This window comes from Emericellopsis cladophorae (genome assembly GCF_022114955.1).
Source record: "Emericellopsis cladophorae strain MUM 19.33 chromosome Unknown NODE_14_length_400046_cov_116_985211, whole genome shotgun sequence".
Classification (NCBI taxonomy): domain Eukaryota; kingdom Fungi; phylum Ascomycota; class Sordariomycetes; order Hypocreales; family Bionectriaceae; genus Emericellopsis; species Emericellopsis cladophorae.
In genome coordinates this window covers 201161-224421 of record NW_026250939.1, presented here as the reverse complement: position 1 = coordinate 224421, position 23261 = coordinate 201161, and the positions used below count along the sequence as shown (strand labels likewise).

At 56.7% G+C, this 23261-nt stretch overlaps 9 protein-coding genes across 9 annotated transcripts; 3 read left to right on the top strand and 6 right to left on the bottom strand.

Moving 5' to 3' along the window:
* Positions 1-247: 247 nt before the first annotated feature.
* J7T54_008403 (Transcriptional regulatory protein-like protein) lies at positions 248-2176 on the top strand (the record flags this gene model as incomplete). Its single annotated transcript, XM_051505438.1, has 1 exon — positions 248-2176. The coding sequence occupies one exon, from the start codon at positions 248-250 to the stop codon at positions 2174-2176; it is 1929 nt and encodes a 642-aa protein (XP_051363173.1).
* A 216-nt stretch (positions 2177-2392) lies between these two features.
* Positions 2393-3180, bottom strand: J7T54_008402 (solute carrier family 31 (copper transporter); the record flags this gene model as incomplete). Its single annotated transcript, XM_051505437.1, has 3 exons — positions 2393-2417; positions 2497-2587; positions 2646-3180. 3 exons carry the CDS (start codon positions 3178-3180, stop codon positions 2393-2395), a joined length of 651 nt encoding a protein of 216 aa, XP_051363172.1.
* A 667-nt stretch (positions 3181-3847) lies between these two features.
* J7T54_008401 (uncharacterized protein) lies at positions 3848-4965 on the bottom strand (the record flags this gene model as incomplete). The annotated part of the gene is made up of 2 exons (XM_051505436.1): positions 3848-4366; positions 4420-4965. The coding sequence occupies 2 exons, from the start codon at positions 4963-4965 to the stop codon at positions 3848-3850; spliced, it is 1065 nt and encodes a 354-aa protein (XP_051363171.1).
* An 812-nt stretch (positions 4966-5777) lies between these two features.
* Positions 5778-7205, bottom strand: J7T54_008400 (uncharacterized protein; the record flags this gene model as incomplete). Its single annotated transcript, XM_051505434.1, has 2 exons — positions 5778-6615; positions 6670-7205. 2 exons carry the CDS (start codon positions 7203-7205, stop codon positions 5778-5780), a joined length of 1374 nt encoding a protein of 457 aa, XP_051363170.1.
* A 1880-nt stretch (positions 7206-9085) lies between these two features.
* J7T54_008399 (U3 small nucleolar RNA-associated protein-like protein) lies at positions 9086-11737 on the bottom strand (the record flags this gene model as incomplete). The annotated part of the gene is made up of 2 exons (XM_051505433.1): positions 9086-10677; positions 10726-11737. The coding sequence occupies 2 exons, from the start codon at positions 11735-11737 to the stop codon at positions 9086-9088; spliced, it is 2604 nt and encodes an 867-aa protein (XP_051363169.1).
* A 414-nt stretch (positions 11738-12151) lies between these two features.
* On the top strand, positions 12152-13634 carry J7T54_008398 (nicotinate phosphoribosyltransferase-like protein; the record flags this gene model as incomplete). Its single annotated transcript, XM_051505432.1, has 3 exons — positions 12152-12347; positions 12396-13458; positions 13505-13634. 3 exons carry the CDS (start codon positions 12152-12154, stop codon positions 13632-13634), a joined length of 1389 nt encoding a protein of 462 aa, XP_051363168.1.
* A 183-nt stretch (positions 13635-13817) lies between these two features.
* Positions 13818-15266, bottom strand: J7T54_008397 (transporter-like protein; the record flags this gene model as incomplete). Its single annotated transcript, XM_051505431.1, has 1 exon — positions 13818-15266. The coding sequence occupies one exon, from the start codon at positions 15264-15266 to the stop codon at positions 13818-13820; it is 1449 nt and encodes a 482-aa protein (XP_051363167.1).
* An 805-nt stretch (positions 15267-16071) lies between these two features.
* J7T54_008396 (uncharacterized protein) lies at positions 16072-17041 on the bottom strand (the record flags this gene model as incomplete). Its single annotated transcript, XM_051505430.1, has 3 exons — positions 16072-16159; positions 16214-16612; positions 16677-17041. The coding sequence occupies 3 exons, from the start codon at positions 17039-17041 to the stop codon at positions 16072-16074; spliced, it is 852 nt and encodes a 283-aa protein (XP_051363166.1).
* A 4075-nt stretch (positions 17042-21116) lies between these two features.
* On the top strand, positions 21117-22516 carry J7T54_008395 (uncharacterized protein; the record flags this gene model as incomplete). The annotated part of the gene is made up of 2 exons (XM_051505429.1): positions 21117-21156; positions 21480-22516. 2 exons carry the CDS (start codon positions 21117-21119, stop codon positions 22514-22516), a joined length of 1077 nt encoding a protein of 358 aa, XP_051363165.1.
* Between the last annotated feature and the right edge of the window lie 745 nt (positions 22517-23261).

Below are 23261 nucleotides of genomic sequence, written 5' to 3'. Positions count from 1 at the left end.
CATGAATGATACACGCCTTGTCAGCCCTGTCTGTCTCATCCACCCACCTCACTACGTACCACCACCTCCTGAACAATTGAGCGACGGAGTGAGCGGGCGCATCCTTCTTGTCACAGCTCACCCCGCCTCAAGCGCATTTGCTCGTTCTCTCCCATGATCCAACGCGCCTTGAACGTGCGAGTGCGACGACAGCGACAAAGACCAGGCGGCAAGAACAGCAACGCCTGCAACGACTAAAGACACCATCATGTCGATGCTCCGGAACTTGATGTCGACAAAGGTCCGCTCCAATGCTGGCTGCTGGACCTGTCGGCTACGCCGGAAAAAGTGCGACGAGAAGCGCCCCGTGTGCGACGGCTGTGGCTCGCTAGGAATCGCCTGCCACTTTGAAGACGAGAAGCCGGACTGGATGGATGGAGGGCCCCGGCAGAAGGAGATGGCCGACAAGATCAAGGCCCAGGTGAAGAAGCAGGCCAGCCAGCGTCGCGACCGCAAGTACATGGACCTGCTCGCGACGGGCACGCGGAACGTGAGCCTGACGCAGAGCGACGGCGAGCTGGGCACGCGATACCGCGTAGAGGGCAGCACCACCACCGCCACTACTGCCGCCGTCCACGGGAACGGGGAGGACGTTGTCGATTCTCACCGTCAGAATCCACCGAGACCGCAGGGGTCGTCAGCAAAGCCGCACAACGCCAGCAGCCTCACACCGCCCTCGAGTCAGACCAGCGGCGGCTCACCACCTCAGGTCACCTGGACGAACCGGCTCTTCAGCCACCAGGGCGCCCAGGACGACGGCGGGCCCGATGTCGACGTCCACTTCATCATGATCTACCTCGACTACGTCTTCCCCTACCTCTTCCCCTTTTACCGGCCCCCCATCCTCAGCGGTGGCCGGGGCTGGGTGCTGGACATTCTCCAGCGCAACAAGTCCGTCTACTACACGGCCATCTCGCTGGCCTCGTACTTCTTCGGCGTCGTCATGGCCAACGGGGACGCCGTCCACGCCGAGTGCACGAGCCGCATGGCCGACAAGCTGCAGGAGCAGCTGCAGCTGGGCCTGCGCGAGCTGCAGAAGGAGATGGCCGCTATGAACGCCCGCAAGACCAAGGCCGCCCTCCACGAGCAGCTCATCGCCATGCAGGCCATTGTCCAAATGGTCGTCTTCGAGGTCGCCACCGGCAATGGCGACAACTGGAAGATGCACCTCGACGCCGCCATTGCCCTCTTCTTCCAGATCCTGCCCGAGCCCGACCGCTGGGCCGACACCCTCCACGGCCTCTACTCGTACCTGTGGCCGCCGCCGTCCATGGGCGTCCGCCGCCCCTGGAGCACGAACCAGGCCGCCCTGCGCTTCTTCACCGCCAGCCTCATCAACATGGACATCATGTCCAGCATCGCCCTCGAGCGGGCCCCGCGGCTCCGCCACTACCAAGCGTCCATCATCCCCGCGTGCTACTCCCGAGAGTGTCGCGAGCACGCGCAGACGGCCGGTCCGCTCTTCATGGACGAGTTTGTCGGCCTGCACAACTGGATCATGCACGTGGTGGCCGACGTCGCCACGCTGGACGCCTGGAAGAAGGAACAGCACCAAGCGGGCACCGTGTGCGTCGATGAGCTCGTGTCGCGCGGCCAGGTCCTCGCCGACGCCCTCCTGTCCAGTCTCAGCTCGCTCGACGCCGAGGCCGAGGCGGCGCCCCGGCAGACCTTCCACGCCATGATGGCACTCGTCGTCCAGGACCCGCTCCCGGAGATGTGCGACGTGGTGCCCTCCGAGGTCAAGGACTTCAGCCCCCTGATGGCCCTGCACCACAAGATCTGGCTTCACGGGGTGCTGCTCTATCTCTACACTGTCGTCTTTGGCTGGAAGCCCGAGCAGGAGGACATTAAGCACCACACGAGACTCATCACCTGCGCCCTGGCTGACATGCCCCGGGGGTCGTGCCTGCGGGGCATGGTGTTCCCCTTCTGCGTGGCAGGGTGTCTGGCGCCCGCCGAGGACGAGGATAGATATCGGCAAATGGTGCAGAGACTGGGGCCCCTACAGGTGCTGGGGACGGTGAAGGAGGCGTCCGAGATCCAGGAGAAGGTCTGGTCGTGTCGTGGCCACCTGGATGAGACGTTTGACGTGGCAAAGTGTTTGCGGATCTTGGGTCACAGGTCGCTGTTGATTTAGCAGAAGCGTGCGTTTCTATTGTCACTTTTGAATGGACTGGGAGCGATGGTAATAACAGGTTCACTGCTGATCACCCTCCATGGTTTGGAGCTGTACAAGAAGTGTCACCGCGAGGCTCGACCGTGCTCATGACCCATTCAGATTGCCCCTGACTTTCACCATCTAGTCTACTCTCTTCGAACGAACGAACGAACGAACGAACGCACACATGCAACGCTAGCCACAGCAGACGGTCGGCTCTCTGTTGCCACTGTTCGAATGTGTTCTACGCGCTCATGTCAGCGAAACTGCTACTAGGAACCAGGCAAGGCGATGCGTACGAGAAATCGATAGTCTCATACTGAAAGATGTACGATCCGACCAAGATACCAAGGAAGATGCTGACAAGAATATAGACATTGTAATACATGGCTATATCCCAGACTGTTAGCACCCATATACACACGCCTTTCGAGAGGAGCCAGCCTACCGAGGAGCATGATGAAGTAGGCCACCGTGAACTGAGCCGTGTGCAGAATCGCGCGGATGCCCTGCTGCCAGAACGTCGGACGGAAGGGCGGAATGGGACCAGCAGCACCAGTCACGCCCGCGACAGCACCGCCCTTGACACCTTCGTCCGAGGACCTCGCGGCCGCCTCGGCGACACCGGCGTGCCTGGCCATGTGCTGCCTGGCGAGATACTTGTCGAATTCCTTGACGCTGCGGCGCAGCAGCTCGAGGAAGATGGCGAGCAGCGCGATGCCGATGCAGGACCCGGCGAACATGCCAATGGACTTGACCTGCCAGTCGCTGCTGATGAAGCACGAGTCGACCGTGTTGTAGTTGAGCAGCATGGAGATCTTGCAGGGGGTGCCGTCGCCTCCGCCCATGTCCATGTCGTCGTGGCTGCCCGTCTCCATGGCCGCCGCCGCCGTGGCCGCCGTCGTGGTGGCCATGTGGTCCGTGTGGTCCATGGCATCGTGATGGCGGACGACGTGGTGCAGGATGTTGGCGACCTGGTCCATTTTCAGTCCTGTGGAATCGGTCTCTTGGGGAGGAATTTGGTTGTTCGAATGGGTGCGATAGCTGATCGATCAAGGTGCTGAGAAAGGGTCCAGCCGCCTTTTAAGGTTGAGCGCAGGACCTCTTCGCATTCGAACCCTCATCCATCACTACTAGCGTGCATCTAAGTATGCACTCAAGGGTCTCTTATTAGCTCTAGTGTCCTCAGCTCGCAGCTTCAAGCTGATAAGAGACTGCTTCTGGCTTGCTGATGGTGGGCTCATAGGGGAGGGAATATCGAGGCCGTTTGAGCAAGTTTCCTCCGCCTGATCAGCCCACACAACAGGGGTCTCAGCCGGGTCCCCAATAAACCCTGCTACCTATTGACTTTACTGGGCTTTCTCTTTTGCTTTTTGCCTCTTCTTCACATCCCATGGCACATGTTGAGTGCAATGGGCACAATAGTAATGGCGCCCCAGCGCCGGTGGTACTGGTGTGTACTAGCCCCCGTCATGCGCGCGACTATCGCGAAGCTTCAGACTACGAATGACAAACTTGCACCGCAATGCTTTGCCATCTCGCGCATGCAAGCCTCGTTGAGTATACATCCGAGGCATTCCCATTGATGTTTTGTTGGACAAATAGCCCGCCGCTCACCCCTCCACTCTCTCCCCCACGCAAAGCAGCTAATTAATACCAACGGCCGTGGCGATCTCGACCTCTCTGACTCCATCCACCACCATCGTAACGAGGGCGACCGAACCATTCAGAATACGAGCTGTAGTCCCGTTCCCGACTGATCCCCAGCTGATCGGCAACGTTGATATAGCCCTCGCTCTCGACGCCCTTGTCCCGCCTGATCTTGCTGACGCCTTGAACGTCAAGGCCTTCCCAACAAGACCGACACATGGGACAGGTGACCTTGCCGCTGCCCCCCCTTGTGCGAGCCCATGTGTCGAAGCACTGCTTGTGGATGTTCTGGCCGCATGCTGCCCGACACCACACGATTGTCTCGCCCTTCTCCTCCAGCTCCGAGAAGCAGATGGGGCAGTCCCCCTCGATTGGCTTGCGCTTGTCTGATTGCTTCTCCTGCTCGACCTCGGGGGCCTCGATCGGCGGGGCCGCGGCGAGGATGGCGTGCAGCTCCGAATTCAAGAGTCCCAGCTGATAGACGAGGTTGAAGGGTGCGTTGAGCACCTTCTTCATGACCTGACGTGCTACATGTTAGTCTCGCTCATGACTCTGTGTGGAAATGTACGTACAAACAAGATGTGTTTACACTGCTTGCTCTTGGTGGCGTGTGGACAGGTACATGTTGGTCGATTATCAATGATGACAGTGTAGATGTTGCCAGTCGAACCCGTCAACTCAACCATTTCGGCGGGATGCTCCTCGCTGCCGGTACGGGCCCGCGACAAGACAAAGAAGCGCTGGGTGATCGCACGCTCATAAATGTCGTGGAATGACTGAGGAGGCTGGGGCCGGAATCGGCCCGGACGCTTCTCCTCATCCTTCTTGCGCTTCTTCGTGGGGGGAGGGTCTGATGTTCCCTTGTGAGATGGTGCTGGCTTTGCTGCCGACTTTGATGACGACGAGGAGGGCCGAGAGGTCGCTTTGCGCTTCGAGTTGGTTGCTTTCTTCTGGTTACCATCATCCCCCGTGAGGTCGATAGGAGCTTTTCGTGAGCCCTGTCGAGCAGAAGCTGACTGTTGATTCAGGTCGAGCGCGATAGCTTGCCTACGGGTGCGGTTTGCACGAATTGCGTTCAGTCGCATGGCCTCTGCAACCTCATGTGCTCGCTTGGACATGGGCCTAGGGGCTGTCTCTGCCACGCCAGCCATGGTTACAATAAGCGATATTCAAATTAAAGAGTTACGGCTGGTATAGCAGCAAGGCAGAATCGAAGAGGCGATCTGACGGATCAGCAATGTGATTGACTTTAATGCTGTGATGAGTTTGGCGGGAGCTGCCGGTTAGCTGGATCGTCACTCACCTCCTGGATAACACATGGCCACGTGACTCTATGTTTGGTGTAAACACACGAGGCAAAACCTACCTAAGTATTTACGTTATTGTAAGGCATTTGGTATGATTTATATATAGGTGTCTACGAGAGCAATATTACCGTACCAACACCACGGCAGCCAATCGTGACAGTCTTGCGATTAAATGATCAATTTTCCAGTGGCTAGCGCAGGGACATACACATCCCAGGAGGCTTCACGCAGAGTGCATCGCTCATGCAAACTCAACTACGAACCGACAGAAAGCAACCAGAACGCCCAACGTCAGGATATGCCCCATAACTCATCTCTGTACATAAACAGAACATATGCCGGCCCAACTACCCCAGCAACTCCGCCGTCCAGATACTCGTACCAGCCATTGTCTGGTTGCTCCTCCAAACATCCAACAAAAGAAATGCAATCAGGGTCATGTGTAATATACGTTTGCACGTAACTCATCGTATGCATTGCCGTAGCATGCAAGGATCGTAATGTGAGGTGATGGAAGATGGTGCGACTAACGCCGGGTCTATGCTTGAGATTTCGATTGTGTATATGACAAGGGAGAGAGGTGGTGCATGTCGGTGATGTGACTTTCACCGACTCAGGTGCACCTAGGGCTGGTGGTTGAAGTCCCTTGGTGGGAGAGGGGGGTTGCGCGATGGCTGATTTAGACGGCCCACGTTGGTACGCCCAGGCTGCTCGGCAGGCACCTTGTGGTCTTGGCTAGGCTGTCTCGCGGCGCCGGAAGAGGATGCAGGCGACGTCATGCCGGGTACGAGATCCGTCACGGCCTGGGCAATGATAGCGACGACGTAGCCACGGAGCTCGCGGTCTTCGCGCTGATCCTCCTTTTCCAAGCGAAAGCGTTCATCCTTGCTCATGTTGGCCCGGCGCGAGGCCTTGATTTCGTTGAGAATGTAGAGTAGCACCTCCTCGGGGCATCGGTTCCGGTTCTGTGAGTGCTCCGACTTGCGGACATAGCGCCGCGTGACATCGGTGGCACCGTCGATCGAAAAGGCAATGCAGTAGGACATCTTCTTGCCCCAGCCTTCCGTGTACAGTCGCGGGTTGTCCCAAGCCTCCTCGCAGGCATCGACGTGGATCCATCGTTTTTGGTGATCCGAGTAGACTTCAGTCCAGACGTGGTCTTCGGCATTCCAAACCCAGCGTACTCGCCCACCTACTGCGCGGCACAACATGCTGAAGCAGTTTGACCACTCGCCGACCCGTCCTCGGCGGGTTTGCAGCAAGCGCCACACATCACCGTAGCGGGGGAACCGCTCGTATGCCCCGCAGGAGTGTGATGAGCATCGGTACAGTTCGACTCTCAGCGCACCGCACGCACTCTCCTCAGGCGTCGGCGCGGTCATGCCCTGTGCAACGGTAGGGGAAAGACATGCCTGGCAAGGTGGATTATTCACCCATGTGAAGAATGATCGCTTGAACCATCTGCTGCTGTTAGCGACGGAGCGCGAGACGCAAGAGTCTGAAGACAGCGCTTACCTTAGCAATGCGCGAATGACGCAATCTTGGTATCCCCATTCTGGCCGTCGACCATCGCCCATGCTCTCAGCCTCAGCCTGTAGTACCTGGGTCTCTTCCTCGGCTTCGCTGTATATCCTGTCGAGAGGGATGATCTGGAGGGCTTCGTCCAGAAGCCCAGGGTTCTCGTACTTGGTCGGTGTCAAAGACAAGCTGATGAGCAGGTTGCGGAGCTTTTGTGACTCGCGATCGCTCGCGTCGGGCGCCGTGGGGACGATGGGAAGGTGCCGTAACGAGGCGTAGGAGGGAAGTGCCGACCCTTGTGACGTTGAAGGGCGGCTTGCTGTTGTGGAGTTGGACGTTCGCAGGTTCGCGCTTGATGCTCGCTCGGAGAGGCCATGTGCTGGCGAGGCATGGCGGGAGGATGCGCGCAGGTCGTTCATGCGCTTGTCGCGGAGTAGTCCCTCGAACTTCACCCGCAGGTCGTGAGCCCATTCCTCGCCGTAGTCGTTTGGGCCAGAGGCCCCAGCGCCTATTGGGCTGCTGCGACCCGCCATGCTGTCGATAGGGTGGATGGGGGTGCGACGTCAGCGAGGTCAGTCAATCGGTGCGTCGTCGAAAGTGTCGAGAGGATGAGGTTCGCTCGTTGCCGGCGAGGATATACAAAGAAGGCGAGGGTGGTAACGGTTGCTGAAGCAAGCGTCCTCTGATTGCGTGGTCGGGTCGTGTGTCGTAAGCCTGCAGTCGTGGTTGCCACAGACCGAGGGTGGGAGCGGGCAATGTCGTGTGAGGACTGGAGCGTCGTCGTTTCGAGGACGGAATTGGAGTGATAGCAGACGTAAGTCAATTGCGCAGTTCAAGACGTGGTATATCGCTTCATTGTCGCATTTCGCAGATGCGTTTGTCGGATCGAGTGTGCGAGGGGATGAACAGCAAGTGGAGGATTAGAAGTGGAAAGGGACTCAGTCTTGTTGCCGCAGATTGCGTGGTGGTTGCGTGGACGCCAGCCTGGAGGCGTAGACACAGCACTGAGCAATGCCGTCCCAGCAGAGTGAAAGACCTTTGGCCTCCGCTCCCACAGAGTGGTCCTGGCGACGGTACGCGTCAGCCTCGGGGCGGCCCAATCAGATGTCTGCTGTGGAGACGGGCCTCGCAAGTGCAGTCTCTTGGACGGTCTGGCTACGGCGCCACGCGGATCGACCAACCGACGAATGCGGGAAATCAGCTGCGAGATCGAGGGGCTGTGCGGTCCTCCTCAGCCACTCCAGTCTTCAGTCACGTATTAATAAATTACAGATTTTATTCTTGTCTGGGCTTTGTTGGTGCATATGACGACTGGCGTCGACGAGCACAGCTGCCCTCCACAGCTACGCGCAATAACATGGCATTGAGATCCGGTTCACAGATGTCCTCTCTAAGCCAGGCAAGCCTGACCATCCTTATCCACTTCGTTGGTCGGGGGCTCCAGGAGCCGGACTGCGTATGTAACTAGACTACAAAATTGCGCGGCCCTGGTGGTACGCCTACCCGACAGGACCCAAAGATTGCCTGAGATATCATCGGGCTCATGTTCATACCCAGAAGAACCATGGTCGATAATCCAGGAAAATCATCACCAAATGAAGCCCAAAGGTTGTCGAGACTCCAGTCAGCGACACCGTATGGTCACACCTGGCCTTGGAGATCTTGTGTGTACATGGCAACCAGCAACATGCCGCGCGGCATTCCCGTTTTAAGTTACCTCTCATAAAACCATTCTCGGCTCTCCAATTTCCCATGCTCTTTGTGGTCTTTGGTTTCCCCATCTATAGCCTGGTTAGGCCGCGTCACCCTCGTCGGGTAACCCCTGACCAACGATTAGACTAGTATGTAGTATTAGCTTTCTGGTGCTTCAACTTCAAGTTTGACCTGGGGCGTCAGCCAACTCCGAAAAGCTGCTGAGCTAGTGGTGGCAATCTGGGGCGATTTTCCAGTTTCAGAAACACGTTGAGACAGGACTCAGCTGCAGTGGATCCCAGTCAAGGATCTGCGTCTTCATCTGTTGTCAGGTCGCCACAGAGCTTCCTGTGCGCGTCACCAGAAGACGCAAGAGTCTGATAGAGTGCTGGTGCACGTGTCGAGCGCAGTAGATATCGCGATTAGCATGTTCGACGACGTCGGTCTGCACGTGACGAACACCAGTCTCACGTCCTATAGCAAGAACGATGTTCTACCTACTTCAGGCGGTCAAAAGCTATAAAGAACGCGAGGAATATGCTCACGATGGAACAAGGGTCGATCAACACTGTCCCTGTTTAGGATGCGCATTGCACTGTCTAGTCTACGGAGATTCTCTTGTGCATATCCACATCGCCAGAACGCCCACGTACATGCAGAGCAGTATATATGTACATTTTCCAAGACTCCAACGACTCCAACAAGCCGCGGACCACCGACCTCACCTCTCCCAGGGCTCCCCGGCGATGAACCTGTCTGGCACGTCCACGTCCCACAGCGGCCTCTCCACGAGCACAACCTCGGTCTCGCTCAGGGCCACCACGCCAAACACAGGTCGGTACTTGTAGGTCATCCACCAGGACTTCTTGTGCGAGTTGGGCTGCGACAACTCCCCACTGCTGCCCTCCTGACCGTTGCGTGTCTGGACGAGCTGGCCGGCGGCGGCGTCAGCGGCCTCGTCATCGCTGTGCACACCCTCATGCTCGTCGTCGGAACGGGTCACGTCGTCCATGTCAATATCCTCGTCCGTGGCCCCGTTGACGTGGCGGCTGATGCGGTGCGGCACGAGGCTGCTCTGGGCCATCTTGCTGCCGGCCCCCGTGGCGTACCCGGTGCGCTTGCGCTTCATGCCCGCCGCCTCAGCCTCGCTCTCGGACACGTCGCTCGGCCTGGGCAGGTCGAGGCTTGTGTCCAGCATGCCCAGGAACGACACGCCATAGATCCATACCCGGGTACCCTGCCAGAAGCAGCCCTTGGCGAGGTCGAGGAGGTCCTGGAAGGGTGCGGGGAGCGCCTTTTTGGGGTGCCGTCTCGACCACGGCGTCAGCGAGCCTTGCAGGGGATGGAAGAGGTTCACTGTCCACTGCCCGGTGACGCCCAGTAGAATGTAGTCCGTAGCCCCGTCTTCTCCGGGTACTTGAGCCGAGAAGGAGAGCACGGCTGGGGCCGCTGGCAGTTTGGGGAGGAGCTTGCCGTTGGGATTGCGGGTCCAAGTGTCGCTGCCCTCGGCCACAGACTCTTCCTCACTGTCCGAGGACTCGCTCCCGGAAGAGGTCTGCCCTGGCTCACCGTTTTTGGCAGCGTCACCGTGCTGCGACTCGGCGTTGAGAACCCATGTGTCAATGTAGCCCGCAAGGTCCGCCGTCGCCAGCATTTTCGAGTCGGGGCTGAAGATGGTGTGTGTAATGGTCCGTTCATAGTTGCCCATGCCACCAATGCGGATGTAGCGCGGCACGCTCCGTTGCAAGCGGCGCAGCCTTCGGATCGGCCCAAGTCGGATGTCGTCCTCTTCGCGCTCAACCTCAACCACGCGGACAGCTGATCCCTCACTAACGACACAGAGCCACTTGAGGTCGCGCGATAGTTGCAGCTTCGAGGCACCCAGTTTCCGGAGTCGCGCTGGGACCTCCACCGTCGACATCTCGAGATCGGATGGTTGCAGGACGTAACCAGGCTCCTCGACTGTCGGGAGGTCGATCTTGAACGCCTTCACATCGGTCGAAGTCGATACGACGAGGAAGGTGCCGCACTCGCTGATGGTCGCATCGGAGATGTTGGAGTCGCCCTTGATGATAATAGTCTTGAGGAGTTTGCGGTTTTGACTGAGATCGATATCCTCGTCGGCGCCACTCATAATGTCATTGGCGGATTTGTGAATCACCCAGATGTGCACTTGACGCTCCCACCAGCTCACGACGAAGCGACTGGCTGGCGCGGAAGCGAGGGGTGGTTGCTGCGGCAGGCTTGACAAGATACGGTGGTTCTCCTTGCCCATCTGCTTGAGAGGCATGACAGCCAGATTTGTGTCGGGACCTGGATGGATCAGCGACTGAGGATCAGGAACGACTGCAAGTTACTCACCTCCCGAAACTAGAACACTTGTCGGACCACTCTCAAAGGTCGCTAACGACTTGACGTCGTGCTCGTGATACCGGCGACCCCAGGACTTGCCCCAGCGCTTGTCCGAAGAGCTGCCTTGCTTGTACAGGACTGTCTTGCGGTCCATACCGCCACTGAAGATTGTCTTGCCGTCAAAGGAGACAGCCAGACTGAGGATGTCTTGCTTGTGGCCCTGGATGCGCTGCATCTGCGTGTACGTCTTGCCGTCAAAAAATGTGAGGTGGCCAGTAGAATCACCGGACACAATGGTGCCGTTGGCTAGGGATTGCACCGCCCACACAATCGTATTGCTGGCTCCCCCGACCAGGTCAGCGCCCACTGTCATTCTTCGCAGCATGTGCCCGTTTGTGATGTCGTAGGCGCGCACCGTGCTGTCAGAGCAGCCGACGATGGCAATCTTGCGGGTCTGAAAGGCGATGCTCACAATCTGCGCCTTTTTGGTCGGCGAGCGGACGAGGACACGCTGGAATCGGAGATCGCCATCTTCGGTCGAGTAGACGACGAGCTCGCCGTCGTTTGTACCCACCACAAGCTGCGAGTCGGCCTTGCCAGCCTCGGCCGGTATGGCAGCCATACACCAGATGTGTCCGTGCTGCCCGCTCGCGTGTCTTTTGGGCCGGCCCTTTTCGAGATCCCACTCGGTGACTGTCGAGGAATACCCAACGCTGAAGAGGCGCGACTTGCCGAGGATGGTACGTCCGTCGCTGACTTCGGTGTCCGGCTCGTTCACCCAGACAAGACTCTCGATGCTCCTGTCCTTACCGCCCCGGAGGATCGTCTCTTGCTGCCACGCGCCGTTGGCTGGATTCCAGATCTCGACGTCGCCATTGGCGCGGCCAACGGCCATTCGAGCCAGGGCGCCATGCCGGGCAGAACGGGTTTTCGTGTGCGAAAAGGCGACCGAGTTAATGCCTGAGGGCTGGAAGGGTACGAAGCGACAGCGATGAACGTCCATGGCAGCGAAATGGGACATTTGCCGTGTGCTTGTTCTGTATGTGAAGCGCAGCAGCGTCAAGATTTTTTTTTTGGGCGGCAAGGTTTCTCCAGATTTGGCCTGGGCATGGGTGCATGCGCTGCTAGCGCGGTCGCGCCTAACGTTAGCGCCTACAGGCGCCGTCATGCCCCTCATGTCATGTCCCTCTTTAGTCCTCCGGCTCCGGGCTGTCATGCAAATGCCCCTCATCGTGCAGTCAGGTCATTCTCTCGTCCCTCCTCCATCGTCGTCGAATGCCCATCGTGCGCCAAGCAACGAATTTTGTGTTAATGGTTGATTTGCATCGTTCGACAAGCTGTGGTTCTCATGTCTCATATCTGAGGAACTCAATCTACTACCCTCACGGCACTCGTACACTCTCCAGTCCCCTCGGCGAGGATCGTTCGGACCACCATGGATTTCAACAGCACCTCGCCATACCCCGAGGGGGTCATCTCCTTCCTCGACACTGACTTGTACAAGTTGACGATGCAATGCGCCGTGTACAAGTGCTTTCGAGATGTCCCTGTATCCTATGCCTTCACCAACCGAACTCCCGACAAGAAGCTGTCACGCGCTGCGTTCAAGTGGTTGCAGGAGCAAATACGAAGTTAGTGCCCAGTTTGCCGGGGCAATTGACCGACTAACAGAAGCTCAGAGCTCGGAAACATCTCGCTGTCGAATGAAGAGTACCGCTTCCTCCAAACGCACTGCGATTATCTCACCCCCGACTACCTCGATTTCCTCAAAGACTTCCGCCTCGACCCTCGCGAACAAGTCAAAGCCACATTCAAGCCCGTGGACAAGGACACCGGTGCCGACGACGAGCTTGGCGATATTGACATCAGCATCAAGGGTGCGTGGGTGGAGACCATTCTGTACGAGATCCCTATACTGGCCTTGACCTCGGAGGCGTACTTCCTTTTTATGGACAAGGATTGGAACTATGACGGTCAAGAGCAGGCAGCGTTCGAGAAGGGCATGAGGCTCCTGGAAGCGGGCTGTATCACATCCGAGTTTGGCACCCGGCGCAGGAGGGATTATCACACGCAGGCACTGGTTTTTCGCGGCCTGGTCAAGGCCTCTGAGAAAGCAAAGGAGCAAGGTTACCCAGGCAAGCTCTCAGGGACAAGCAATGTCCACCTGGCCATGCGCTTCAACATTCCACCCGTTGGTACTGTTGCACACGAGTGGTTCATGGGGACTGCTTCCATCGTAGGCGACTACACTACGGCGACCGAGGAAGCCCTGAGGCGATGGGTGAGCTGCTTCGGACCGAAGCTCGCCATCGCACTGACGGATACTTTCGGTACCCAAGAATTCCTCAAGGCTTTCAGCAAGCCTGTGCGGCCGATTGACAGCAGCTTCCCGCGCGAAACATTCCAGAAGGAGGACGGCACCCCCAAGACGTATGCCGAGCTATTCACCGGCGTGCGTCAGGACTCTGGCGATCCCGAGGAGTACGTCAAGATCCTGCGGGAGTACTACGATGGGGAAGGGATCAAAGACAAAAAGACAATTGTGTTCTCGGATTCGCTTAACATTGATCGCTGCCTGGAGTACAAGCAGGTTGCGGAGAAGTTTGGCTTCCATCCGACCTTTGGCGTCGGCACATTCTTGACAAACGACTTTACCCACCTGAAGACGGGGGCCAAGTCGGTGCCCTTGAACATTGTCATCAAGCTGAGCTCGGCGGCGGGTCGCCCAGCCATCAAGATCAGGTATGTCCTCGCGCTCCAGTGGCTGAACCACCACTAACACGGCCAGTGACAACATTGGTAAGAACACTGGAGACAAGAGCACCGTCGAAAAGGTGAAGCAAGAGCTTGGGTACGTTGAACATGAATGGGAGGGTGGCGACGAGACATCACGCTGGGGCAAGGAGGGCGAGAAATAACTACGCCGGGTCCGCGCACGATACCCATCTTGGATAACCGCAGGTTATGGATAGAGGAAAAGGTAAAGGTCAACTAAAGGTTCATACTATGACGCATTTGCAGCGGGACATTAAATGCTGCCACCTTCCACTGAATATGTAGTCTTGGTGACATTGATGTATTGAAAGCCTTTGAACTGTGCGCTACACCTTTCTCTTAAAGCTCAGACAATCAACGAGCATTCTTTTGCGGCCGGCTTTCTTGCCGTGACCACTGGCCTCCTCTTCATACGCAATCTTGTCAGCGTCGATCTCGTCGCCCCCGCCGTACCGCCTCTCCAGCTCCTGCTGCTCGCCAATCTTCCATCCGCGGCAGACAAAGGTGCACGCCGCCGCCGTCATGAACATGAAGCCGGTGAAGAGCTGCGTGCCGAGGTACGAGCCGCTACCCTCCACGATCTGCAGGGCGATCGGCTCGCTGAAGACGCAGGGCAGTGCGATAAAGAGCCACTGGATGTTGAGACCAGAGGCTACGTGCCGTAGCCCCAGGACCTCGGCCGTCACGGGCCCGATGGTGACCCAGAACGTGCCACCAACGCCGCCACCCAGGATGGCGAAGACGATGAGCGTGGCGTAGTGCTTGGCGGGGATCCAGATGGCCAGGGACAAGATGCCCGCCACGAGTGTCATGAAAGAGGCCATGGTGATCCTTCCTGTGCGGTCACTGAAGTAACCGACCAGCGGGCGACCCAACCCCTGACCCATGTTGTACATGGCCGACACCAGCGCGGCCTGCGAGGCGCCGAGACCAATGTAGTTGGCGTAGTTGGCCAGCGAGAAGATCATGACCACATACGCCAGCATGCTGAAGAATCCGTAGCCGAGCAGGAGGAGGTATTCTGGTCGTTTGAACAGCTTAACGTCGAAAGCCAGCTGCGTGGCGTTGAGGATCTTGTTGCGGTCCTTGACGAGGATCGTGCAGATCGTGTTGACCACAAAGGCCACGATACCCAGGACACGAAATGTCCAAGCCAGCCCCAGGCTCTGCAGCATGGCGCCCGTGGCGAAGGAGTAGATGAGCCCGCCCAGGCCAGAGCCGGACGTCGAGACGCCGTTGGCGAGCGACCGGCGAGTCGAGAACCACTGTGGCACAATGGGCACGCTGGCGACGAAGAGGAATCCCATGCCCACGCCGAACATGACGCCTTGCGTGAGGAAGAGGTGCCATATCTCGTTGGCAAAGCTGGCGCAGATGAGACTCGCCGCCTCGAGCACGACGCCCAGCATCATGGTGGGCTTGGTGCCCATGGTGCGCACGCCAATCGTGGCCAGGGGCGACGTGAGCAGGGCGCACGAGATGGACAGGGAGCCGACAAAGGCATACTGGAGCGAGGTGGCGCCCGGGTAGAGATCGTTGGCGAGGTAGTAGGCCAGGAAGACGCCGTAAGAGGAGTTGAGACCCCACGTGTGGGCGTTAACAACGGCTACACAGGCGCAGCAGACCCAGCCGTACCCGCCGTTGGGAGGAGGAGGTGGTGGTGCGTTGGGTTGCGCCGCGTCCTGCTGCGAGTCCCCGGTCCCCGTGATGGTGAGACCTGGCTGGGGTGTTCTCGTCGCCGTCTCCTTCTCGGAGAGGGTTTGTGTTTGTGCCATGGCATCCAGTCCTTGCTCCACCACGCTTCACTTGGCCCAGGAAAGGAGTGTGTTGGGGCCCTTGGGGAGGGGTTTCCGATGTGTAGAAGAGAGGGGAGGTTAGACCAAGGAATGATATAAGGTTTTTTGTCTATTTCGTTAAGGGTACGAGACGGTAAATAGCCGAGCGCGCATTGAAACTATAGCGCATACCGTAATTCACGAGATGGGGCGGCCATGGGGAAGAAAAAGTCTGTTGGCAAAAGTACCAAGGTCGATGCAGCTCGGTTTAAGCGTGCAGACTGACTCCAGTCGCACCCCATGTGATCCATACGTTACCAGAGAGTATAAAATAGTAATCATGAGCGGCATGACCCCAATTTGGAGCAGATATTCATCCAAGAACAACACACAATGTCACAAAAGAGCTTGGCAGCCTTCCCTTGCCGGAGCTGGTGGTCGGTGTTACGAGATGGAAATGGATGGGAATTGTGCGAGATCATTGGGCTTCCCTCCAAACTCGCGGAGCCGGCCGTCGGTAATGAGAGCCACTTCCTTATTTCCAGGTCTTGGCGGATTTTGAGACCAACTTGGATGAAAAGGGGACAGGGTACGTACAGCAGCGGATCCATGCTTCCGTTTGCGCACCAATGGGTAAATTAAGTGTAGGTTCAGTGATGATGTAGGGTATTGAGTAGCGCAATTGAAGGAAACATCTGCACTGCATATCGGTACATGTAATTACATCCTCAAGAATGACACTGATCGAGCACATGCAACCATTGCCACGCCCCGCGAAACACCATGCCTCTGCAACATCGGTCCCTTAGACAATGCTTGCCTTCTTGGCGCGCTGCTCGCGGCCCTTGTCAGACCATGGGAAATGGATGACGGGAACGGTGAAGAACGAGTTACTACGCGGATTGTTAGTATGGTCTCTCGCGAAAAGAGGTCGCCAAAGCACGCACCTGCTGTCCTGGATACCGGCCAGAGCATTGTACCACGCCAGGAAGGCGGCCAGGAAGCCAAAGAAACCACCCGCCTTCTTCAAGTTTGTCGCAGCAACGTCGTTGCCCATGTCGTGGGCGTAGTGCTCCACGGACAGGCACAAGAAGGCAATGTCGAGGGTGAAGAAGAGCAGGAAGAAGGCGACGGTGGAGCGAAGAGTGCAGATGAGCAGAATCGTCGTGAAGATGAACCACCCAGTCAGGAAGAAACCAACTGGAGAGCTGGTGTCGCCCTCATAAGGGCCGTCTGCTTCCATGATGCCCCATGGCGAGGGCGTGAGGAGCAGGCCGTACGCGATCCAGAATCCACCATAGGACGACAAGGCAGTGGCGCCAAACGTGTTGCCAACGGCCATTTCCCTACATAGGTTCGTCAGCACCAAAATTCGCCTCTGCTTGTTCTTCCTCCACACGGGTCACTTACCACATGCCAGCGAGGAGCTGCACCAGCCCACCATATCCAAAGGCCAGAGGCACCACGACAGAAGGGACCGTAACGGAGCGCGCCTCCATGTTGATGGCCGAGAGCACAAATGTCGTCAAGGCGAAGGCGCTCAAGCCAAGAGGGGCTGGGTTGGCGAATTTACGGTGCTCGTAGGGCTTGAACACGCCAGGTTGCAGCGAGGCACCTTCGGGAGGCGCGTAGCCATGACCCCATGATGCGAGGTCTCGGCGCTGGTGCCAATTATTCGAGTGCGGCGCCTGATGCTCCTGCGAAGCGCCAGGACCGGTGATCCCGTCGTGCTTCTCGTTCACATCGGGGTGTTCCATTCCATGTGCGGTTGCCATCGTGCTGTATAGTTGTCTGTTCGCCTAGGGATATAAATGGTCAGAAGAAGAGCTATGGACGGAGCACGCGATGGTGGATCAGCTTCGGCAAAGTCCAAATGACGAAGGTCGACGGTTGGGGGGAACACTGCGCCCAACAAACAGTAGGGCGGGTGGTCTTATAAAGCGCACAACGGCCCATTCGTCCGCGAACAGGCCAGGGACAAAACCCCATGGTGCTTTTATGAATAGTGGTCCAGTGCTCCGTACGTAAAACGGCGATCCCTTCGCTTAGGGGCACTGTTGCGCGGAGAAGCGTCCACTTTCCTGGGGTGATCTCACGGTCTCGCTCAATGGCGTCGTCGAATGGTCAGCGAGCCGGTGACGGAGAGGTGGGTCCGGACAGCCGGTTGATTTCGAACCTGATCAGGGTGCATTGAACCGTGCCGATGCCGATGATGCCAAGCGGGATTTCTCTGGGCGCACGCAACTTCGTAAGAGGCTGAAATAAATACGCAGGGTGCGAGCCATCAGCGTAGGTTGGTTGGTCCCATGATTTCCAATTACCAAAGGTGTTCCTGAACAAAGCACAAGGCTTCCCCTTTGTGTCGTATATAGATACAGCCGTACCTGTGCTGCTCTCTCACGGGGCTTGTCTTGAACATCACGCCATTGTTGGTTGGGCCGTCGGCGTCTCTAGAGACTCGGGACAAAGGAAGTTGAGAACGCCCCGACGCTGACGTGACGACCATTGCCGAGTCCAATGAGCAACCAGGACGCGCTGGCGTTCCTTGCGGTGCCGCTGTTACTTCTGGACAAGTTGTGGTGGTGGCTAAGGTGGAACTCAATTTGGAGAACGCCGTCTGTTGTTGGGTGTCGGTGCGGGTAAAATGGAGTCGTGGAGTCGCGGAGAAGACCACGGGGATAGTCTCGACTCTCGTCTTACGACCGTAACACGTACCCTGACCCATTTCTTCCACAGTCGGCGAGAAGCTGGATGTCGACCGCTTGCGGCTCAACAGCGGCTTCGGATCTCTACAATGCTTCTCCAAGCGCGTTTTGACAAGGAAATGTGCGCGCAGCTTTGCATGGCAAGGTACATAAATATATGACTGGATGAAGAATGGCCCACGCAAGCAACCAACCATCATCAGGCGTCTCAGCTAGATTGATCGAAATACAAAATGGCGAATGCAACTTTGATCTCCGCACGCCCAACATTTTTTATTTCACTTGGAATCGCCGATGGGCAGCTTCTCCCCCTCACATCTGGGGAAAGGGCACCACCATTTTTGGGGAGTCCTTCCCGCATTCGAATTTCGAGGTCGTCATCCCTGCCTCCGGGCACCATGTCACCGGCAATGACGTCGCCCGCTAGCCGATCTTCACTGCCGTTGCAGTCCCCTACTAGTGTAGCATGAGGAGGCGACGCTTATTACGTATGGGCTGCAAGCCAAGAGTTTTCTGACGATGGCCTACGATACTTCGTGATGTGAGTTGCATTCCAAGTTTGTTGATCGTCAGAATTAAACTCAAAGTGGTATCCAAGGTTGCGGGAATCGGACACCACATTTGCTTATTTTGTGGCGGTCGCCACGTTTGCAGGCTTTCAGTGTTGCACGCTCTCCATCTTCTCGAGAACGTTCTGGGCTAGTCTTTAATTACAGTTCAATTATCCGTACGCCCATTGTGTATTTGGGACGCACAACGGAAGGGTCCAAGGTGAGCTAGGTCCGTCTCGGCGAGGAGATCTCGACCACCGCTTTCCAAGGGCTCAATCAACCTCACTCTCGCACTTCGTCCTGTTGGGGCTTGGGTAAATTTGTCCCATCTTGCATTTCACCCGAGGCCTGTTTGCGTGGAATTATGTGATATGATGGTCTCGGGTGGTTGTTCAAGCGGGCCATCCTCATTTTGGCCGCACCCATTGACCCGACTGGCGTCGGCTGAGGCTGTGTCCACCTACGGTCTGCTCGCCGCTCCAAAGGGCGATTATGTTGCTCCACGACGTGTTTGCCGGCGTGCTGCTAAGTGGTGCTTATTAGCTTCGGCCTTTCCGGTGTATGTTTCTTTCTGCACGTGTTGCTCATCGACGAAGCAGCTGTAGGCCGCTCCTCAAGACTTCGTGTTGATCTAGACCACGAGTCTGCAAAAATGTCGTCGTAGCAGCACCAGCATGTTGTCGCCTTTCTCAACAACTGTTCTGGCCGCGATGGCAGAGGCAACGATCCCTCTGGACGCGATGTACGCGTAATGAGAAGCCCGCAACATAAAAATAAAAAATAAAAAAAGGTTCAAGCAAACCTTTCGAGCAATATTTCCCCATTCTCACGGTGCAGCCGACCGTGGACTTATAGACAACGCAGCATCGATCCTCCACGGACTTGAAACAATGACGGCCCGGTCATAAACCTAAGGGTTTGTTTCAAGAGGCGGCGCTCTTCGGTGCTTGGCGAGGACCGTCGCTTGTTTCAAAATGGTCGCGTGGCGACTGATGCCTGCTTGGCGCAATCCAAATGATCGTCGCCAGAGTCGGACGCCGATTCACAAGTTCACAACCACAGCCGTGCCGGCAGTTGTGAGTCTCAGCTGCCTGGTCCAAATGCTCACCTCATCCCAAATCCACACGAGATAATTGTTCGCGCGGGCACACCCCTTGCCCTGGGAGTGGCTGCCATGATGGTGCGCGTAGGGCATTGGCGAGCTGTCTTTGAAGTTGTAGGGCTCGTGTAAGTGCCAGGGGGCGCCTGTCGACAAAGGTTGCTTGTCACCATTCACATCGCCAACACACCTCGCAGATTGTAGCCTCCATTGGTCTCACGATCGTAACAAGCATGAAGCGACTGCGATCCGTCAAAGTTCCGGACAGCGCAATAGCGAGTGTGACCATGGTGAATGTGTGAAGGAACTATTCGCAGGCCTACGGATCCAAGCGGGGAGGAATCTCAGATAAAGGGAGCGCCAGATTTGGAAGTTTAGCCAGATTCGACACGATCAATTAGACTCACTGCTGATCGTGCTCTGGCGACGATTCGCATCACCAGAATTGTTGTCGGGAGATCCGACGTTGTTGACGCTGATGGTGAGCAGGTCAATACCGTTTTGGGACGGCGGTCTCGGTACGTACCGCTCGCGCCCACCGACTGACTGGATCGTGACAACAAATCGGAGAGCCCTACGGATCTGACACTAGGGGAAATTCTGAAACAGATCCATTTCCCAAGCTCTTGGACTCTGTTTGCGTCCAGGAATGCGGGCTCGACGGCTGATGCCTTGCTTGTTCCATGCAGGAACCGTCTGCTCCCTCGCCACAGCACCACCCACTCAGATACCACGAAGCTGACCCCCCTGGTCGTGCAGGCCTGATGTGCCGACTGAAGACCATGGAATACCATGTTGTCTCATGCTTCTATTCTTCGGTACTGCACGTCAGCCAGGGATCGTCCAGGACTTGCCGCTGCGCCATGGTGCTAACCATGAACGACTGCATCGTATATATGCGATGTTCTCCTTGCTGAACGAGCCAAAGCCTTCAATCTTTCCTCTACTCAGTGTCAACTCCCAATTGTGACATATCTTACACGCTGCTCGAGCGTTTGGTCATTCCAACTTTCATTGGCATCATTTGTCCAGTATACGCACCAGGTTCGTACGTCTGGCGGCGGGACAATGTAGATTGTCCGAGCCCTGCAGAAGGCTGTCTATAAATCTACAAGAACCCACGACTGACAATGGCAGTACCTGGCCCCTTTTGTCGTTGGGTCACTCACCTTCGAAGACCAACATGCCCTAGGGATCTTCACAGCAGACGAAGTTGAAATACCGGTGAATCTTTCACTGAGCATGCCATCTCGTCGGCCTCACACAAACTCCCACCATGGGTGTCTACAGTGCAAGTCAAAGCGCGTCAAGGTGACTGCTGGCAAGAGAACTGACAATGTTCACAACTAACAGTTGCAGTGCGACCAGTTGCAGCCCAAGTGCACACGCTGCAGTAAAGGGGGCTCGGACTGTACGTATCGTCACTTGATGACTGCGTACAATCCTTTTCAACAACAAGATCCGTACACCCGAACTCAGCAAGCTCCCATGTCACATGCACAGCACCATCCTATCCAGGCACCTCGACACCAAAGGTCAGTGTACAGACCTTCCAAAACAACCGTAGCCGCCATGGGGGCCGCTGCATCAATGGCTGCCCCCAGTGCCTTTATTACATCTTCAACAAAGATCACGCCCCAAACACCTCTTGTCAAAAGGTTTCATGTCAAGACGGAGCCATTAACGCCCGTGGCCAGTTCATCACTGCCTTCCCACCCCGAGGTCCATCAGCTTCAGAATCCGAGCTCAGCTGCGCACACGGTGCCCTTGACACAGATACCACCACCACACCCGTCGAATCCAACCGACGCATTCTTGTTACATCACTATGCCAAGACACAATCTACGCCCAATCTAGGACCTATACTCGAATCGGAGCACTTCAACACGCTGAACAAGGCTATACTAAGCCACACGCACAATGCCTCCGCGCCCTATGTGCGCCACGTCGTGCTCTCCTTCTCGGCACTGCATCTGGCCTCCCAACAAGCTACACACACCACGAGCGACCCCTCTGGACTCCTTCTCCCACGCAGAAATTCTGGATCGCCATCTGAAGGTTCATGGCTGCACACTGCCCTGTCACACAATGCGCAGGCATTGGCCTTGTTTCTGCCAGCGATCCAGGCTGGCATCACCCCAACTACGGCAGAGCCTCTACTGGCCGCGTCCGTGGTCTTGGTAGCTTGCCAACTTGCGCTTCCAGCGGCAGATCCTACGCGACGCACGGCTTTTGACCGCATCGACCTGCTGGCCCAGGTCGCAGGCCTGTTCCAGGGAGCAAACCACATCTTCTTGTACAATGGTCACACAGCCATGACAACCCGCGTTAAGTCTGAATCGCCAACGTCTTCAGGAAAATCGTCCTCTTCCTTGTCCGAGTGCTCCTCTTCGCCCTCGACGGCCAACGGCGTTCCAAAATCACCTGGCGACGACGTGCCCTGGGCTGAGGCTGAAGCGTCCGTCCACTGCTGCATTGGCGCCATGAACGCGCTCCCTCCCGCCTCCACGGATACCGAGAGGACGCGGCGCATCGTGTTGCACCACGCCGCCGCCAAGCTTATCCGAACGTTCTCTCTCATATCAACGTCCCAGCGCAACTTTCACGTCTTGTGCGTGTGGTTCGCCATGGTCAAGAAGGAGTTCGTCGGGCTGCTGGCAGCCAGAGACCCGTTCGCCTTGATATTGCTAGCGCATTGGTCGGTATGCAAGACCAACATGGACGGCATCTGGTGGGCGAGAGGGTGGCCCGAAGCGGCCGTCTCGTCCATTGACGAGGCACTAGGCCAGGACTCGGAATATCGAGGCTTGCTGGCTTGGTGTGTCCGGCAAGCGCACACGGGGCAAGAGATCGTGCCGTCCGCGGTTACGGCGCACACATTGCAGGGGCCATGAGCAAGCTCGTCGCAATGGCGGTCAACTCATCAGTTTCTCTCCTAAGAGTCAATGCTTTACATGAGACGAGAACGGCAGCCGTTTCTTGCGCCAGTTTTGATGAGACTGTTCTGGAGTCTGCTTTCGCCTTCCGGGGCGCAGATTGTTCTTACCTTACCTTTGGTGTTTGATTAGGTGGCATGTTTACCAAATGCTGTTCAGTTCTAAATGTCTTAATTTTTTTCTTCTCGAGCGAGAGCGGATATCATGTCTTTGGACCCAACATGTGGGATTTTATGGGTGGACACGAAAGGAATGAAGCTACGAAGCGACTGCATTTTCAGGGGTTCTAAGGTAGATAAAAGTTACGTTCTTCCAAATACTTCCACCACGCATGTCCCGCCCGAGCACTCGAAGAGGACGTAGAAGCGGAAAGCACGTCAGATTGAATCATGATGTGGCCGTCTCCTTCTCCATCGACTGACATGTCAATGATAACCTCGCGCTTTCGTCTTCCTTCCATGCTTGTATTACACTCTTCTGCTTCGATAATATCACACTCACCAATCTTTGGATAAAATTCTTGACGCTTTCTGGGCCTTCTTGATTTCACTTTGCACTCTTAAGGCCATCCTGTCTACTGGAGCTATGTCTTCCACCCTCCCCTTGCCGGTGTCATCAACCCTGGCCAGCCAGCGGGTGCCGACCTTTCCACACCGGGACATTTCAATTTGTCTCATTCTCTGCATCATGATGGCCGTTTGTG